The sequence below is a fragment of the Xiphophorus maculatus genome, chromosome 23 (assembly GCF_002775205.1).
Source record: "Xiphophorus maculatus strain JP 163 A chromosome 23, X_maculatus-5.0-male, whole genome shotgun sequence".
Classification (NCBI taxonomy): domain Eukaryota; kingdom Metazoa; phylum Chordata; class Actinopteri; order Cyprinodontiformes; family Poeciliidae; genus Xiphophorus; species Xiphophorus maculatus.
In genome coordinates this window covers 7,796,474-7,815,985 of record NC_036465.1, presented here as the reverse complement: position 1 = coordinate 7,815,985, position 19,512 = coordinate 7,796,474, and the positions used below count along the sequence as shown (strand labels likewise).

Below are 19,512 nucleotides of genomic sequence, written 5' to 3'. Positions count from 1 at the left end.
TTAATTGCATAAGCACCACTGCTGTGTGCTTCTGGCGGTGGGAAGTCTTCATCAGAGGTGGAAACTTTACAAATAAATGTAATTAATCTAAAGGGAAAATGGTTTTATTGTGTTTGAGTTACTATAAAATGTCACTTCTTTCTACTTATCTCTGGACTTTAGACTAGAAGCTCCCATTCAGTAGTGATCCCAAGCAACTTTTTCTATTATAAAACTATATGGAAAGCAGATTGAGATGTTTTATTTCCAACTGTTGATGCAGTAATTCAAATAAGTATATTGTAATATACTGGTGATAAATTAATTTGCATAATTTATCCATTAAATTAAAACTAAGTGTGACTTTAACTGAAGACAGAAAAATGCCTGATTTTAAATATTTCTTGGATGAACATCAATGTAAAATGACATTGGTTTTCTTATACATTACATACAGTTTATTATTAAACAACAAACAGCATTTATTATTCCAATCAAATTAATACAAATGCACAAAATATGTAGTTTCTTAAAGTCTAAACATTTTATCTTATTTGCTGCAATGCAAACTATTCTATTGAAAAATTCTGACAAGTTTGATTGTCAAATATGTTTTCTCTACTGACCTGGATAAATACAGGTTTATAACAAAGGCAGGTCTCGGAAAGAAAAAAAACCATACAAATCTATCACAATATAGTATGAAAAATAAAACACTAGGGGCAAAACAATTTTTTCTTTAACAAACAGTTATATAAATACCAAAACAAAGGCAAAACTTGCTGTTAAAATGAGCCCTAGTCAAGCTTACGGCTTTCCAAATATTCTTTTCTCTGACTTGTAGCACTGTTGGTTCAGTCAGACATTTACATACACTCAGCATGGCCATGAACTCATTCAGGGGTTTTTAAATAATATGCTTTACTATCTGTCCAGCGTGGAATAATTGTATAACTTCAACAAACAGATCAACACTCAGATTAACGGGAAAGTCAAAGGAAATATTCTAGATCCTCTGAACAACCAGAGATTTTAAGATTATCGATTCAAATAACTGTACCTAAATGCAATTTGTTAAGATACGCCACCTTTTGGAACCAAACATTCACTTTTATGTGAAAAGAAATTGGTTAAGATTTTAAGGAATCACCAATACAAAAGTCTGCCATGAAATGGAAATTTCTGGATCTCTGGAACCTCTGATCACAACTTTCTAATTTTTCTTAAAGAGGTATCTTACACCTTTACATGTGTTTAATGGAATGTAAGACATCTGTTACATAAGCTCTCCTGGCATGCTGGTTGTTTAAAACAACTGGTGCACTGTTATATTTTTATCACACGTTGCTCCCTGTGTTGTGTGGTGTTAAAGAAAATACTCTGTCTCTCTAAAGAAAGGCTGACATTAATAAAGCAGTAAATACTGAGTCCAAATTTGACAAACTGAAGAAGTAAAAATCTTCAGGTTTTGCCAGAATGAAGTAAAAACTGATGTGTGTGTATGTTTGTCCATATTATTAACTAAAGGGAATTATAACCCTTCTATGTTCTTTAGCTTACAGGCACAGTGAATCATTCTTTCTATTCTCCAAAAAGGCGGTTCAAGACTAAGAGGAGTTGCAGAAAATAAATATTTACAAGCTAAAAATTAAATTGATATGGGCACATCATTTTTCTTAGTCTGTGAGCAGCACCCTGAGTCGATATGATGGAAATAAAGCTGTGACCTCCAGCATGCTTCGCATAAAACGCACTAGAGGGGAGGTCTTGCTAAACTAACAATTAATTCAAGATAGCATTGGTTTGTGTCAGAAAAAAGATGATATTCCATTTTAGGGCAAGGTCTGGATTGATTAGTTAAAATTAAAAAATGTTTTAAAGGTCCATTTTGAAATTCAAACATCAGTAATTACAATATTGGATACTTCTTATAATGGTTTTACAGACAGAACATGATGACAACAGCACGTCTTGTACATACAATCTATGATGTAACTTTTATAACTGCATTTACATATTAAAAAAACCCCCAGCCAGTTTTGATACTCTTTGATACTGAATAAAACTTTTCCCCTTGTACAGTAAACTCCATTGGAGAAGCGTATAGGGATAGTTTGGGATTTCTGAGGTTAGGTTCTGATAATATCTTAACTGCAGTAGATAAGTCACTTTATTTAATATAAATCCAGATTAGTTGGCTTAAAGATAATGGCTGCCCGAAGAGGGACACCGAAGTGGTCTTCTACCATCTTAAAATAACTCTAGGCTCAAAATTTGAAAGCAGTTTTTTGGAGCACCATTTTATAAACCTTTAAGCCATTGTCATCTACGCTATTAACACATGAGCTTTTGATTAGTTACACAAGAAAGAGAGAAAATGAAGGGAGGAGGGAGTGCACCACCAGTTATTTTCTTGTACAGATAACATAAAATGTATAAGGTCTCCTATACATTTCATGTTATTTAATGGTGACAATGTCTCTTTAGAATTTGTACACATAAAATAGAAGAAAATACAGTATTTAGTTAGTTACCACAACAACAAACAGCAAATCCAGTTGAGTTTTCCGAATTACAACAAGAAAACACTTGGATGTGATGCCTTCACCCAAATCAGAGCTTCAACTTCTTATACAAATCAAACAGACTGTAAGCACCAGTTTCTGTGAAAATAACCATCCAATGCCAACATTAGAGCAATTTAAAGGTTCATAAAACTGTGTTTACATAAATGTTTTTGCTGTTTAAAGACAGTAGGAGTTTGCTGCAATCTAGAGAGTTACCTACTGCTATTAAAATATTATCTTCTTATTTTAAGGAAACCTAATTTCAAAAGGCCTGCACTTTCCATTTAAGACAAACCATCAAACGATTGTTAAGTGAATGGTAATGTATTCAGTACCACCGCTTACAAGCTCAGCAGGCTAGATCCACATTTATCGCCTCCCATCCACAGGAACTCCTCACTTAGGAATAAAGATTTCCTTTCTAATGACTGCAGTGCAGATCATGAGCTTTGCTGGCCATGAACAGGAAGCTCTCTCTCTGAGCTGAAACTGGTAGAGGTGGTCTCTCTGCGGCTGTCTCTTGACTTCCTCTCACAAGTAGGAGAGGAGGACGTTGTGCACTCTTCCCAAGTCTGCATGGGGAAAACTCGAGCAGGCAGACTGGGGAGGTGAGAGTGAGCGTTGGGGTGTCCCTCCGTCGCGGTGAAGCAGCCCTCCACTGTGGAGCTGTGTCGTGGACGACCCTGCTTGCAGAGCATCCCATAAAGCAAAGCCAGGAACTCTTTTCTCACGCTGCGATGCATGTAGCCATAAATGTACGGATGAAGGCAGCACTGCAAGAAGAAGAGCACAAGGGCAGTGGAGGACAACCACGGGGGCACATTGACTCTGGTGCTCATCGAAATGGTATTCAGAATGCTGTAGGGACCCATACTGAAGATATATGAAGCCATGATGACAAACACTACACGAGCTGCCTTGCAGTGGTAGTGGAACCGTCTGTGTTTAACTCGAACAGGGTGTCTTCGGGCTGTGTAGGGGCCCTCAGGTGAACTTGCCTGCTGGGGTAAAGAAAGCTGCTGCGGACTGGTGGGGCCCTGAAATTCCTGCTGGCACGGCTGGGAGTATGATTGCGTCTGAATGGGATGCACTAATGCATTCTGTCTCCTCGCAGCTCTAAACACCATCCAGTAGCATCCGAGCATGATTAGCACTGGAAGCCAAAAGGAAAAGGTGAACACCACAGCAGAATAGGACAAGCTGGAGGACCACACCACTGTGCAGACCTTGTAATGACGGTCAAAATCTATGGAGCCCCAGCCATAGAGAGGGGGTGTGCTCTGCAAGACGCTCAGCACCCAGGTGGCAATGATCAGGTTGGTGCCTAAGTGAGGGGTCATGCGGGTCGGATAAGATAGAGGGTGGATAATGGCCAGGTAGCGATCCACTGAGACAACAATGATGGTGTTGACTCCGGCGAATGCAAAAAGGTGCATGAGCACCACCAGAGCCTGGCACAGCCGAGCATCCAGTGGCCACACACCCGGCAAGGCAGCCGCAATGGCAAACGGCATGACTAAGACAGTCTGGAGGAGATCCGCCAGGAGGAGGTTGAGGACAAAGCGGTTGGCGACGTGAAGGAGCTGAGGCTTCCTTTGGAAAACCAGGAGAACGACCACGTTCCCAAACAAAGAGAGGCACACAATCACAGATATGAGCACCACCCTCAAGACACTGTCAGCCAAGGAGGACCAGACTGGGTCCTGACTGGACAGTGTGAAGCCATCCTCCAGGGGATCATCAGTGAAATTGGAGCCCAAACCAGGTGCCTGGGAGGATGACATCTTCCGGCTGGCACCCAGCAGAGTGTTGACGCAAAGTCAGGTCAGTCCCATACTGATCATCATCTAACACCAGCCCATCTGCTGCTGTGGTATTCCGTCTTCAATGGGTTTCAACACACATCTCACATTATTGTTTTTTAAACGTATTTCATCCAAAGTGACAACATCACCCGCAAGGCGTGAAAGCTGCCCACGCGAGTTATCCACGAGCAGATGAAGATAACCCACATTGATTCGCCGTTCATGGCGATCAGTGATTAATCCCTGAAGGCTTCACCCGACGAAAACAGGCCGCTTCTTCTTCATTTTCTTCTTCTTCGCCTCCTTCCTGCAGTCGACATCTGCAGAATGAAAAATGGAATTTGGCGACAGCAGATGCCGCCGTCCCAGCCTCCAGCGGACAGAAAATATCACCAGCCGCTAATCTGTTACTGATGCATAAGAAGCGTTGAGATGATCAGCGAGGCGATAATTTGCCTGATGATGCCGCCTCCTCTGCGCTGCGCTCGGTTTCCATCCCTGCCTCGGCTCCAGTCATCGGCGGCGTGTCTTCACCCAGCGGGGGTCTCTCATCCAGACGGGCAGATCTTCTCCGCCGCGGCTCTTTTCAAGGCGGATCGTTTATTATTTTTATCTGCTTCGATTCCTCCTTAGCAGTGTTAGACTGCTTATAGTCGGATCTTTTCTTCGAGGTGTCAGAATGAAGAAGAAGAAGAAGAAGAAAAAAACAGGACACCTGTACAGAAATCTCTCCCCCGCCGCCGCTGCTGGAGCTCGACACCAACCCCTTTCCTCCTCTTCTCCCCCCACTGTTGTCATGAATGTGAGCGCGTTTCAGCATCTGCAAGGCATGTTTTATACATCATATAGAAGCACAAAAGTTAATTGTGTTATCCTGAAGAATTCATGTCCATTTTTTTTAATAATGAAAAGGAATATTTTATAAAATAAAACATAGTACCAGTTATGGCTAAAAAACAAAAACAAAACAGGACTTCAATTTTCACGTCACAAAAACAACTGTGTTTTACTGAGATGCGTAATTGAGGTGCACAAGGAAGAAAACATACACACGTTTTTAAAAAAAAATGTGTATAATACAGTTACAAATCTGAAAAGTGTGGCATGCACTTGTAGTCAACCCCCCTTGGTCAACAAAATGGCTGCATGTACTTTCTGAACCACCAAGCTTGTTGCACTGATGCAGAAATTCATGCCAAAGGAGCCCCGACCAAGAGCTGTGGTACAGAACATGGCCAACTTGTCAGTAGGCTGACGATTTGTACATCTTCTATCATTTTCAACAATATTCTAATTAATTATGATGCACAAATGCTTGTAGAGAAAATTAGAGTTATAAATATAGAATTTCTAATTTTTAAATTGTGAATTATCAAGAAATGATCGATTGTTCTGTTGATCATGGGCTATTTCCGTTTATTTCAGCTTTTATTTATTTATTTTGCTCTTATGATCCATCATAAGATCCAGGAGACACAATTCAGAAGGCATTGAACTTTTATTGTGCATTATATATATTTTTCAGTAGCTAACAATTTAAAAAAAAATTCTGAGAAGCTGAGTTTTGGATTTTTATGAGCTGTGAGCTGCAATCATCAAAATTTGCTGAACCAATTAATTAAAATACTGAAGCTATTAAATAAATTAGTTTTACTTTTTGAATGAAATTACAACAAACAAACTTAACTGTTGTTCTAATTCTTTGAGCTACACCAGTGTTTGAAGTAGAAATGGAAAACCTTAAATCTTCCCTCTGAAGACTTTGTTAACCTTTATGCTCTTTAACTTGGCATCATAATAAAATGCAGCCTAATTTGTCAAGATTGATATGTACCTAAGACTGAGGTTTTAACCTCATAGACAGACTGAAAATAAAATAAAATCTCTGAGAAGTTGAGTGACTGGTGGTGTGTTGGATTACACATAACTTAGTTCAGACCCAAAAACCAAAACATTCATGCTTGTATTTGAATCTGGGTGCATATTTACGTGAGTCTCTATTTTTACTGAGGTAAACAAAAAAATTTGCTTCAACATTTCAGTCTTTGTTGGTTGAAAAAGAGAGGCTTCATTAAAATGCGCAGAAAACAAAAGCCGTTCCTCATTGTGCAATCCAATTAGTCTGTGGCTTACATGGCCTACTAATCAACACTAGTAATTAGCCATTTTATTTCAAGTCTGTGCTCTATCCTAGCTATCAAAAAGCCCTTTGATGTGACTCTCGAACACCCTGTGTTGTAGATTTAGATTGCAAATGAAATGCTGGTGACCATAAAGCGGTGGGGAGATGTTTCCCTGTTCCCATGTTGAATGGCCTGTAGTTCAAAGGGAGACCCAGAGGCCTTCTGTCTCGTGGGATTATTAGCCTCTATGAATGCTCACAGTGTCCCAAGAACTGATGCCACTGCCTCCAGGTCTGTCATTCATTTTCACCAACAGCCATGAGCTAACGAAGTTGAACAGACAGTTGAAAGGAGGGATCAGCACTGCAGCTTGGTTGGTAGGGCATTACATTTCCCTCCTCCCCCCCTTTTTTAAAATTCCAGATGTAACAACATGAGAATCTTCAATTAGTTTGTGTCTTTTTCTGAAAGGACAAAAGATTTATAAATCAAAGAATGTACTGGTTTGCTTCTGCTGAAAAAAATGAATTCAAGGTTAATTTTACAGAAATGTTAATTTAACATTTGATTAAATTATCTAAAATACAAATCTGTGACCAGCAGGGGGCAGAAAAAGCAACAAAACATTTAGCATGCAATGTTGACGTCACAAAGAGCCTACTGCTGACAAGATTGAGAGTTACCCTTGGCCATTTAATTTTTTTCTATTTTTATTTAATGCAACGATATATTAAATACTTGTCTTCCTTTTTGTGACATTCTTTTGCATTACAATCACAAACTTTGCTGTAGGAGTAAATTTTACACAACCTTTTGAAAAATTACAAATCTGAAAAGTGTGGCAAAGATCTGAGTTCAGCCTCCATTTCCTCAAAGAAGAATAGTAGTAAAGTGTATTTGAATGTGTAAGTATACTTTACTACTGACCTTCTTTTTGTTTTGTCTGCTTTTGTTTTAAATTTATTTTTGTTTGTATATAACTGTGTTTTTTATTTTAAAACCTTAGTAAAGCAAAAAGACTTGATTGAACTTTATGTTCAATAAAGTCAAACTAAAACTCAAATAAATCCCCTGCAACCAGCTACATTCAGAGATCACCATACTTGTAAATAGAACCTAACTGAACTTGATTTAATCTCAATATAAAAAAACTGCTCTCTGAAGACCTTAGAGGAATATTAAGGAACCTACAGCATCATGAAGACCAAGGAACACAGATGGGTCAGAGATAACTTTAGTAAAGATTATGCAAAGTTAGGTTGTGAAATGACATCCCACGTTTTGACCAACTCACAGAGCAATGTTCCATCATCTGAAAATTAAATAAGTAATTTACAACTGCAAAAATCTAGCAAGACTTGACTGTTTAAGTATTTTATTTTATTTTTTGCACTTCATTAATCTATTCTTTATGGCAAAAAAATAGCCAAATAAAAGAGAGAAAACAAGTCTCGTTTCAAATGTTGAATTTGACTTCTGCAACTGAAATCATTGAGGGTTGGTGTCCTGCAACGTTTACGTGTCTCTGCTTCAGCACATCTGAATCAAATGATAAGGTTGCTGGCAACATACTGGAAAACTTGACTGCATAAAATGGTTTAGCTGAGATTCCAAACCTCTGACCTAAAACGCAGCGTGCCTTGAGGACCAGGGATGGGGAACACTTGGATGAAATCATGGTTGTGTGGCAGAATGGTCCGTTCATCTTATTGACCTCAAGTTCTTCTGCAGAGAAGAAAAGGTAACACTGGTAAAGAAAAACCTGCAGAGACATACAGCTTTAATTGACATGAGAAGTTCTTCAATGTATTGATTAATGCGACTGAACAAATGTGCACATCGCTTGTTTTGTAAAAACAAAAAAGTCCTTTTATTTCAACTTCACAATTATGCAATGCTTTGTGTTAATCACATGAAATCCCATTAAACGTATTGAAATCTGTGATTTTAACTCAACAAAGGGTGAAAAAGTTGGAATCAGCTCAGGTTTCGTAACAAGGTCTGCATTTCACTTCTGCATGTGTGCAAACTACGATTACCTTTATATAATGTGCAGTTATAGTCAATGCACTCTTTCCCACAATATTAAGCCAATCTGTTAACAAGTCTTTTTCCAGTTTTGACCATTATATCAATAATATTCATTAAATATTTTCATAATGCACCATCAGAATGTTTCAGTCAATAGCCTATAGATTTAATTGTCTTATGTATCAATACAAATAAAATATTTGGTATTTGGCCTCTTTTATGGAGGACTAAAAGAGGCTTAGATGATCCATGTTTGGTTATACTTCAAAGTTGATCAGAATTCAATGCACTCGTGTAGCTTATTTGAGAAATTGAGTGATTTGAAAATAGAGTAGAGGTAAATACATGTCAAAATACTCCTAAAATATATCAGGAAATTGGTACCTTTGAGAGCAGAAACAGAGAAACAAATAATAAATACTGTGCTACTTTGGCATTGCACATAAACATTTAGAGTAAAGTGTGAGCATATGCAGTACTGGAGAATGGTAAAAAAAAAAAAAAGAAGACAAAATAGAAAACATATTTGAACAAAAAAATAATACAGCAATAGCTTGCATATGTGATGTTGAAAAAGAAAGAAAACATCACAATGTATTTATTCTGTAAAGAAGCTCTTTATTAAAGTGTGATGGGAAGGAGCTCAGTAAGGAATAAAATACAAATATGGGTCAGCAGTACAGAAATAATTCCCCACTGTAAAATTATCAAGAACATTCACATCTTTGAAATGCAAACAAGCTCAAGTCTGTAAAGAAAATGGGCTCAGCAACTCTTCTGATAGTAAAACAGGTTATTGCTGCTTTTGTAAAGGCAAGTTGAAACTCCACCATGCACAAACCACATATAATCAAAATCCTGAAACCTTGCCTAATCTAACTTTAAGCTTATTTAAGATGGACTCAGGCAAAGTGAAGGACTTTTCAGTCATCCAGTTCCTCCACATTGGTGCTGAAAGCGAGGGTGATGCAATGCAGTGGTAAACAACATCCTCAGCTGTGCTTACAAACATGCTGTAAACAAGCATTAACATCCAAGTGAAATTTTTGGAATGATTTAGTGATGAAACTCTGAAACTGACCATGGACATGCTTATGGACACACAAATGTAAATACACCACCATTCTGACCTAGACTGCTGAGAAAGTCTTCAGGTCACATTACATTGAATTAAATAATGTTGTATTTCACAGTCTGTGCTCTTGAGATGAAACATGTAATGATTATAAAGCTGTTATGATGCAAGTTCTTAGAAAAAACACATTTAGGGAATTTTAAAGGAATGCACGTCAAAAAGTACAAATTTTCTCTTGCTAATGTTCAAAACTCAGCTAACAGAACGCAACATTGTCTTTTCCCTCCGCTTAAAATTTTTCAAGGACTCTAGATATATATTTTTCTATTTTCTCTTTTTGAAAAGTAAACAAACGGTTAAAACAAATAGAAAACATAGATTTTCCCAAACAGCTATTTGGGAAAATCTACACTCTCTGACTTTTGTGTGCTGAGTTAAAGGTCAGAAGATAGAGAACTAGACATGAAGAACAATGATAAACTGACCATCGAGGACCAGGAAGTTGTGGCCAGTGCAGCCATTATCTGAACACTCCTATTCTTGTACAGTCTCTATCTATGGGCGCCATTGGCTGCTGGATCGCCAGCCCATCACAGGTCAACATAGAGGCACTTAGGACAGGTACCCACACATGCATACAGTTAAAGGTTATAGAGATCAAGTAACCAAAAATGAATGTTTTCATGCATTAATGGTAGTAATGTACAAATTACATGCAGAAAAACATCTAATTTGATCTACAGTATTTAGGATTATTGCATGTATTTGGGAAGGTTTGTATGGGCTCATGTCGATAAAGCAGACTTAAATTGGGGCTAAAAGTAAACAAAGATGGTATTACATGTGGTTTTGTCATGTTACTTCCTCAAGCTTCAAAGTGTTTTACTGAGACTGAATGTAACAGTACATCACAGCAATGTTTATAATTGTGAAATGGGGGAAATATGGTACACAGTTTCCAAATGTTTCTACAAAGGATAATCTGAAAAGTGTGATTTGTGTTTGGCTCATGGACTTTGACTTCTCTCCAAAAATATCATCTAATTGGTAAATAGAGTCTGCCTGTGTTCAAAGTCAGTACAAATACTGCTTGTCTTTGAAGATAAAGCTGTGGAGAAGTTTTAAACAGGGTTAGGTTTTCAAACAATGCGATGCTTCACAAATCTGGGCTTCACAGAATAGTGACATGAAGAAAGCTATTGTTAAAGTTATGTAATAAGACATAATATTTGCAGTTTGCCACAAGCCACAGGACGCATCAAACATGTGAAAGAAAGTGCTCTGGTCAGATGAGACCAAATCAAAGCTGTTTGACCAACTAGTATAATTGACCCACAAAATTCACTCCACATTATGCTATCTGGATGCTTTCATTTTGATGCATGGACAGGGAAACTTGTCAGAGTGGATGGGAAGATGGACGGTGCTAAATACAGATGGATCTGGAAAGAAAATGTGAGATTAGGGAGATGTTTTATCTTGGACAATAAACCTGAACATATCCCAGAATCGCAACAGGATGGGTCAGATCAGGAGTTCCCAAACTTTTTCGTCCCCCCAAACAATATTAACTTCTGACCGGAAGTTACAAAATATGCAAAGAAACGTCAACTTTTCAAATGTGTTTCCTCACTACTATTCACTATTCAATAATTATTACATTTGTTTAGTATAAATGTTGCCTCATACCTTCTGATTTTAGTTGACCATTAGTTCTGTAGAGGAAATTTTTTATCAAGTGAAATATTATGGCTGTATCAACCTGATGTTTATGTCATAATATAAAACCTGATCAAATTTTAAACCACAATCCTCTCTTTTTTATAGTAATTATTGAAAAGCAGATCAGATTTTGTAAAAATAAATAATTTAAAATATGTGATTAAAAAAATTCAGTGGATTTTTAAAAATTGTACTTTTGCATTTTTTCCCCCTCATCTTCCCTCCAATTTTTTGAGACTTCCCTAACGCCCCCTGGTGGCCCCCATTTATAAAAACACTGGTTCAGACCAGGGGTCCTCATATCCAGGCCTCCAGGGCCAGTATCCTGCCAGTTTTAAATGTGTCTCTGCTCCAACTCGGCTCTACCAAATGGCTGAATTACCTCCTCAATATGCAGTCAAGTTCTCCAGAGGCCTGCTAATAACCTCATTATTTGGCTCACCCCTGGTTTAGATCGTGGGTGTCCAGCTCCAGTCCTGCCAGCTTTAGATGTGTCTCTGCGCCAACGCAGCTGATTCAAATGGTTCAAAATTACTCCTCAGCATGTCAAAGTTCTGCAGAGGTTTTCTATTGAACCATCATTTGATTCAGGTATGTTGATCCAGGGAAAGAATTGAAACATTCAAGATGCTGGCGCTTGAAGACTGACTTTGGACATCACTGGTTTAGATCAAAACATGTTTATGTGTGAATGGAGGTTACACAGTAGCTGGGAGCTCCGGTTTCTTACAGCAAGAAGGTTCAAATCCTGGAGTCTTCCTGCAATACTTTGAGTTGGTCTCTGTAGTGGTAGTGTAGTCCAGTGTAGTGAAGCAATACCACATGCAGAAGATGCAGATAACTTTGTAAATATCTCTACATTTTACTTTTCACATGAAGATTTTCACTGACAAATTAAAACATTTATTCATTAAAATAAAATAAAAAAGTTAGGTACAACAGAAAAAAGCTGTTTGATTCAATTTTAGCTGCGTAATATCAATAAACTCTTTTTAAGCGTTCCAGTTCATTGATGTTGACTAAGTTGTCTATCTTTGATAGTTAGTTAGCTTGTTGTTGTTGTTGTTGTGGAGAACATACTAGAAGTTTATTTTCTAGATCCAGAAAACTGTTAACTCAAAAATAACATGAATTTCTTAAGGCAACTATTGCATGATTCTTTTATCTACCATCATTTACAGATCCTGTTTCTACAAAACTCAGATTACTTCATCATGCATAGTTTATTATTGAACAGGTATAAGCAAAAATCACAATTTATTTTTGCATTTTAAATTAAAAATGACTTTGGCCTGTGAGTACTTTTAATCTACAAAAACGTTTGGAAAAAGAATGGTACATGTTCACAAAAATTAAAAGCAGGGACAACCGATCTCATGTTTGATGCATTTTGTAACATCAAAACTTGTTTTCCTTCTTTATGTAGTGCAACATGTTTAGTGTGTGAATTCTTGTCTCTGGAATTTGGCATGTTCCCATCCCCAGCGGACAGCATCAAACTGAACCACATCCACACACATGAATGAGAAGCGCATGGTTGTGGTGGTCAGCTGCACAAGGCGAAAACCTCTGTAAACAAACAGATGACAAACAGATTGAGAGCAACCATCACAGCGCTGTTCTCTAAAGAAAACCTTTCATTTTATTGCACAATAGCAGTTGTCTCCAAAGCCCAAACAGTTTAGAAGTAATTACCAGTGTTTTCCCCAGAAGGTGATTACTTTGCCACACTTGGCAGCCATTGTCACCGTCCGTGCACCACACTCATCAGCCCCACAAAAGAGGGAGAAGTGCTCGATTGATGATGAGCCTTCTGTGGTTTTGGGGAGAATTTAAAAGTATTTGTATGCAGCTCTTTCAGGAGATTAACTTGCAATAAGGGCTACCTGCCACGGACACATTCCCTGTATTCATAGTGCTGGCACAAAGACGTTTTAAGAGGGGCACAGCTGCATGAAAGCAATTGGTGAATGGGGATAATAGTCACAAAAGACAACAAACCTCAAGTGTAAAGAAATAAAGTGTTTTTTAAGATCGGAGGTTTCCATTCAATGCCCAGACCATTCCTTCTTTTGACCATTGAGGATCCGGCCACTCCATCACCCAAAGCCTCAATCTAATTATTTTAGGACAAGACATGTTATGGTGCAAAGTGGCAATGAGAGAGTACTCTGGAGCAAAGAGCGTTTTAATTCAACCTCTCCATTTGACAGATTCCCCTTCAAATGGACGTCACACACCAGTTGACTGGCACAATCAGGAGGCTCCTAGCGAGTCCTGCCGGGGCCCCCTTTTTTGGCCGCGGTCAACAGCACGTAAATTGGGCACACTTGACGATATATAAGTAAATGTAGAAATAGATATAAGCAAATGACTTATTCACTGTGTGTGTTTTTGTAGAGGAACAGGGCTGTGCAAGAGACGTTGAGGTTTATTTTTTTTTTCTCTCCTTGCTCTGCAAATTGTGGAAATCTTCAAAGGCAGATTAGACCACAGCCACGGGGGCCCAGTCCTGATTCCATTCATTAAGCAGAGAGAGAGAGAGGCAGACTGCATGAGTCCTTGCTTGCCTAAATGTGAAAATTGCTCATGCCATTATTTCAGATGAGAAAGTGGGAACTGAATGGATTTGCTTTAATATAACAGACATGGGATACCACATACAGAGAGTCGGAGGGGGGGCCAGACTTCTTTGCTTTTTGCTCACACAGTGGAAAGGCCCTGACAGGTGTGCTTTTGTATGCGTATGTCTATGTAAGGGTGAGGCAGATTGTGTGAGTGTGTGTGATGTGGACATGAGCACACACCGACACAAGGTGCATGTGTGTGTGTGTGTGGGTTTGTGGGTGTGTTAAGCGTTTTCCACGTTGTGCCACCACTCCCTGGTACAGAGAGGGGCCTTCTCACTCTCCTTCCTGGTCTGGTCGTAGTGAAGGCCGGATTTAGAGCTGACCAGCACAAAAAGCTCAGTTAATGCTGATGATGTGATGGAGGAAGAGAGCGACCAAGCAGGAGAGAGAATGTGTGGAGGAAAAAATCCACTGCTGGCAGATGGAGAGGAGAGCACCTTAATTGAGTTCAACTGCAATTTGTTCTTGGATTCGCTCAAAATCTTGCAGGATCCAGCTTTCCCCTCGGCTTTATGGTAAGAATATTTAAATCAACGTCTTTTATTCTTAAAATCTGTGAATGCTAACAAGTCTGCAAGCTCAATTTGATCATCTCCTATTTATATCCTAATTTAAATATTTAAAGTGGATGTTTTACTTTACTACAGAGAACTCCAGGGTCAGTGAGTTGAGTGACATTAAAGGTCAGAGGTCATCTCAGCTGTTTCAATGATCAAAGACAAGTGAATGAAAGCTAAATCTAAACAGCTTCACTTATTTTGATAAAAACATGGTAAAATGTGATACTTGCACATTTGCTTCCTAAAATATGACATTTTTCTTTAACTTTTTATACTGAGTACCACCTAATTTAATACCAATAAATCTAAGTGCTGCCATATTGACAGGTCATACAACAGGATTTAAACTTTTTCCCCATTAGTTTATTTTATATAAAACAAAAAAAGAGAAATCCTTTATATGAAAACATTTATTTTTACTACATGTTGAGTTGAAGTCAGAAGTTAAAGCAATCATTCAAAGGTGGAAGAATAAATTCCCCTGAAGTTGGAATTCATAATGGGAAAGCCGGAGATTTCTCACCAACTACAACCTCAAAATCCAATATGGCTGCCACTGCACATTTCAAACATAGCAATAGCGGCAGTAATACTTTTTAAAGCATTTCTACTGCTCTCTTGCTTTTTTTCTAGAGTGGTACTTTACAGCCTAAGTGTATAAATATAATGATGTTAGAGAAATACTCTGATGTGGATTTTATTTCTGGTAACAGCTGAGCACATCAGTTAGCATATCCCTGTAGTTTTCCAATCTAAGTTGGGTTTGATGTCTTTTCCAGTTCTAGGTACTAGCAAATATTCTCCTTTGCATTCCTGTTGGGTGTAGTTTTTGTTTGAAGCACAGATTAATGTGGCAGAATTACTCATATATGTGCTTATTATCTCCACAACATTAATTAGCTTTGCTTTTGCCTTGTAAATGGCTGACACCAAGTTTCTTCTGAGAACCACTAAAGACAGGAGCTTTTGAAGACAGAAAAACAATGACACAACTACAAACTCAGTCTTGACAACTTCTCTGAATAATGCTCTCTGTGATTGGCTTATCAGCTAAGGTGCATGGTCATGTGCTCTGGAGGAGCAGCAGAAATCTGAATCAAACTGTCTGTTGAAAGGAATTTATTTAGACTTTTTATAAATATGGCAAGAAGACTTCCTTATTAAAAGAAAGTCATAAGCAGCCTTTTGTATTGTTTTCCTTGGTGTGAAAGAAGATAATGAGATTATATTAGACCTATTTAATTCATTTGTGTCTAACCTGTGTGACAAATATTAATTTAGTTAACTAGATAAACTAGAAACTTAACTAGAAAACAATTTTTTTGTTGGTAAAGTAACCAATAAAAAGTAACATAAAGTAACATAATTTGTATATGTTGAGTGAAAAAAAAATGCAAAATAAGTTGCATACTGTGTCAAACTAACACAAAAAAATATAGCAAGTTCAGTTAGGTTCTCTGTTGTCAACTTGAAGTGATTTGAAGTAGTTAGGTTAGTTCGTTATTTTATCTTAGACGCATGGAGTTAGATTATTTTGATCTTTTTTTGCTTTCAACTAACAAAATATAATTCCGTTGAGAAGAAAAAAAGATATAAGTCAGTGATTATTATTATTATTATTTTTTTTAGCATAGAAGACAATCCAAAACTGTAAAAGAAGGTGCTCTTGTCAAATAATAAACTTTTTGGACATCAGGAGCTGTGCATCACCCTGTGATGTCACACTCACATCTCTCTGGTGAAGCATGGTGGTAGCATCATAATGCTGTGGGACTGGTTTTCATCAGGAGGAGACAGAAGTTGGCCAATCTCGATAGAATATTTAAATATCACTAGTTAGTATTTAGGCTACAGAGCGCTGCAGTTTTATATTTGGCCACTAGATGTCAGGGCTCGACCAGTAACGGCGCTCCTCCGCCCATCTCCCCTCCACTGGCACCTGAGGGGTAAACTTGTGAGTGGCTTACACATGGTGTGACAGCTTCCCCAGGAAGCTCGGGTGACATTTGCCTCACTTAATGACACAAGCTAATTAATCATTAGCCGTCCCAGAGGTATTGCTGTTAGAGAGGCTTTGTCGTGCCTCGCCACAGTAGGGGGTCCCAGCCTCAACACGTTATGTATGCATAACTGCCTCATCCCACGCTGCAACATCTTAATTCTCACCCGTTTATCTAGTTTGACTGAGCTACTCATTCTTTTTCAGCCACTCAAACCTGTGCGAAGTGTGTTCACCTGCATTCATCCCAGCCTGTTGCATGACGCTCTGGACCTCTGTAAGTTGGGACTTGAGCTGTGATTGCCAAAAGTAGTGAGGAGGGCTGATCTTATTGATGCTTGATTGAACAGACAAGAAGATTGGGGTTTAGATTTGCTGCATCAGCGGCTCTAACCACATCACTTTGTGAAGGCCCAGTGGACACTTTCAGATATCAGATACACTTTGGATTTCTGAACGCTGCATTCTTTCAGCTTTAAACCACCAATCTTTACGCTCTCTGCTTGCTAAGCAATTCAAACTTTTTGAGAGTATTACAATCTTTTTGTTTTTGAGATTATGTTCTAAACTTGAGCTGATAAAACATTTGAGTATGTATGCTCCCACATAAATGTGTGATAAATCCTTAATGAATTCTGAAAAGAATCAAGTCTGCCCTCGGTACACGTTTGTGCCCCTTTACCATCATTACCGCTCCTCCTGCTGCGTTTCAGGCTGGTTTTGGACACACCAAACCTACTTGGCAAGTAGCAAGGAGCTCCAGGTGATGCATGCTGGTTCCCTTCACCCACTAGAGAGGACTGTGGGTTAGTGCATATGTGTATGAGGCCATTGAGGCCACGTGCTGATGAGGGCCTGGACAACGGGAGGCCTTTGAAAAATGTTAAAGGTTTCAGGATGAGACTCAGAGAACCCTTGGGATATCATGATCCCTGACACCTGCTCACTGACCCCTGTGCTTTGTTGTATGACCTGAGAACGGTGCATACATGTGGAGAGATAGGATGTCAGAACTAATCCAAAAGTTTCACACTTTTTTGGGCCAACACGCTAACTTATTTGCACAAACTTTGGTTCTTACACTTATGTTTTGCTTTCATCTCCTAATGGCAGCATTCAAAAATGTATACATTGACATTTAATTTTTTTAAATGTATAAATTAATTAATTTTTAAACAATCAACCTACTTGTGCAGTTTTGTGGAAATTCCAGTTCAATGTTGGAAGCTCTGGTACAGATGTGTAAAAATCCCTGAAATAAAGTCAGAAGTTGATTGGCAAAATTTTTAAAGTGAACGCAACATCTGGTTTCAATTTATATAAATAAATAAAAATATGTATTAAAATTGCTGTAACTCAAAACCTTTTTTCAGAATTGACTCTAGCCCTTCTTGAACTCAATAAATTTTGATTAGTAAACTGACTTTTTGTCTCACCTGGTGTATTTATAATGTGACACAGAGTCCAAATTCATATTGCCACATTTTAAAAGGGGGAAACAAGAAACCATGTCTTCCTAAAAGGTGTGTTGATCTTCCTAGATCCTAAGATAGCTAGAAAAAAGTTTCTTGCCCAGAAATAAATATGTCTACAATATAAGCACCAGTTCAACACTTCTCTATCAACAAAATATTGTCTGCTGCCAGTCTTAACCAGGAGTCTCTTGAAAAAGAGATTTCTAATCTCAATGACATTTTCCTGGGGAACTATAAGTTAATAATAAAAATAAAAAATTATGAGTATTGTTTAAAGCCTTTACTTTTTTGTAAAATAAATTTAGCTGAAGCAAGTCTTAAGATTTATTTTACTGTCGTAAGCTGATCAATGTATCAAGTAACATTTAAATGGTAATACATGACTTCCTGTTTACTCAAAGAACAAATATCATGTGAAGCAATTTTACTTAGGTTCTCTTCAAAATGGGAAAAACAAGCACACATGCTGTTAAAATAAGGCCAATATGTGTTGGTAGTCACTTTCCTAAACTTGCTCATATATAGTCAGAACAATAATTAAGAACTTTTAAATAAATGGAACTATCATGAAATGGTCGGATAAAAATCTTCTCAACATCTTGCTGTAAGAGAGATGCAGAAAAAGAGGAATCTTGGGTTAACAAACCTCAATAGCAACCGCTTATTTTCAGATGTTTGTACACATCCTAACCAATGGTGGCAGTATTTGGTGAGGCTTCATTTGGCTGGTTCCATATGGTGTTGCTTGTAGTTTGTTTCCAGTTGCTTTTGTGGATTTTTCTGATCAGAATTAAAATTCTCCTTCCTACAGGTTCAATCTGCACATTTAGTCATTTGTCCACATCATAGTAAAAGTTTCTCATTTCCCTCCTTTGGACTTGCTGCATTTGGTACAAAACAACTTTCTGCTGTTTTATAAAGTTTTCCCTTGCTTATGTCATGTCAGTCAACATTACCCATTCTTATGAATGCTTAATAGGTGTTCCCTATAAAACTAGTAGTTCTCATTTTATTGCTCATTACGTTTTTGTTTCATTACAAACAAAACGTTGTCATATTCTACCAATTTTATTTATTAATCTGCTATTCTTTTTTGATAATGTGTTCCAATTTGCATAATTTCTCTTAGGTGAACATTAGCTTACAAAGAGGATTTTGTTTATGCAAAGCTTTGCCCAAAAGGTGTTTCTTATGTTTGTTACAAATAGATTTGCACTTTGCTTTTGTAGAAAGCTGTGAACAAATTAGAGTTGCAAAAACTATATGCAGTAAATATGTAAAGCATTTGTATTCAGTGTCTTGTGCTAATCAATTAGGTTTTGCAGTTTGCACCAATTGCTTTGAGAGATAAAATAACTTTTGTGAAAATGTTAATAGTGATCTGAGAAAACTGTAAAATCACTGGAACTTCCTCAAGATCTATTTGGTGTCTGCTGTGATCAGCCATTGTGCTTCAGCAGAGCTAATGTATGCCATCAGTTTTTTGTAATGTGCCTAAAGAAAGTTTATTTCATATTTACGTAGGGTGAAACTGAGGTTACACAAA

At 37.8% G+C, this 19,512-nt stretch overlaps 1 protein-coding gene across 1 annotated transcript; it reads right to left on the bottom strand.

The window, feature by feature from the left end:
• Positions 1-197: 197 nt before the first annotated feature.
• gpr101 (G protein-coupled receptor 101) lies at positions 198-5,228 on the bottom strand. The gene has a single exon (XM_023328618.1). The coding sequence runs from the start codon at positions 4,328-4,330 to the stop codon at positions 2,987-2,989; it is 1,344 nt and encodes a 447-aa protein (XP_023184386.1). The 5' UTR covers positions 4,331-5,228; the 3' UTR covers positions 198-2,986.
• Between the last annotated feature and the right edge of the window lie 14,284 nt (positions 5,229-19,512).

Coding starts and splice junctions, on each gene's coding strand:
- gpr101 (XM_023328618.1), bottom strand. CDS start 4,330: ATGTCATCCTCCCAGGCACCTGGTTTGGGCTCCAATTTCACTGATGAT.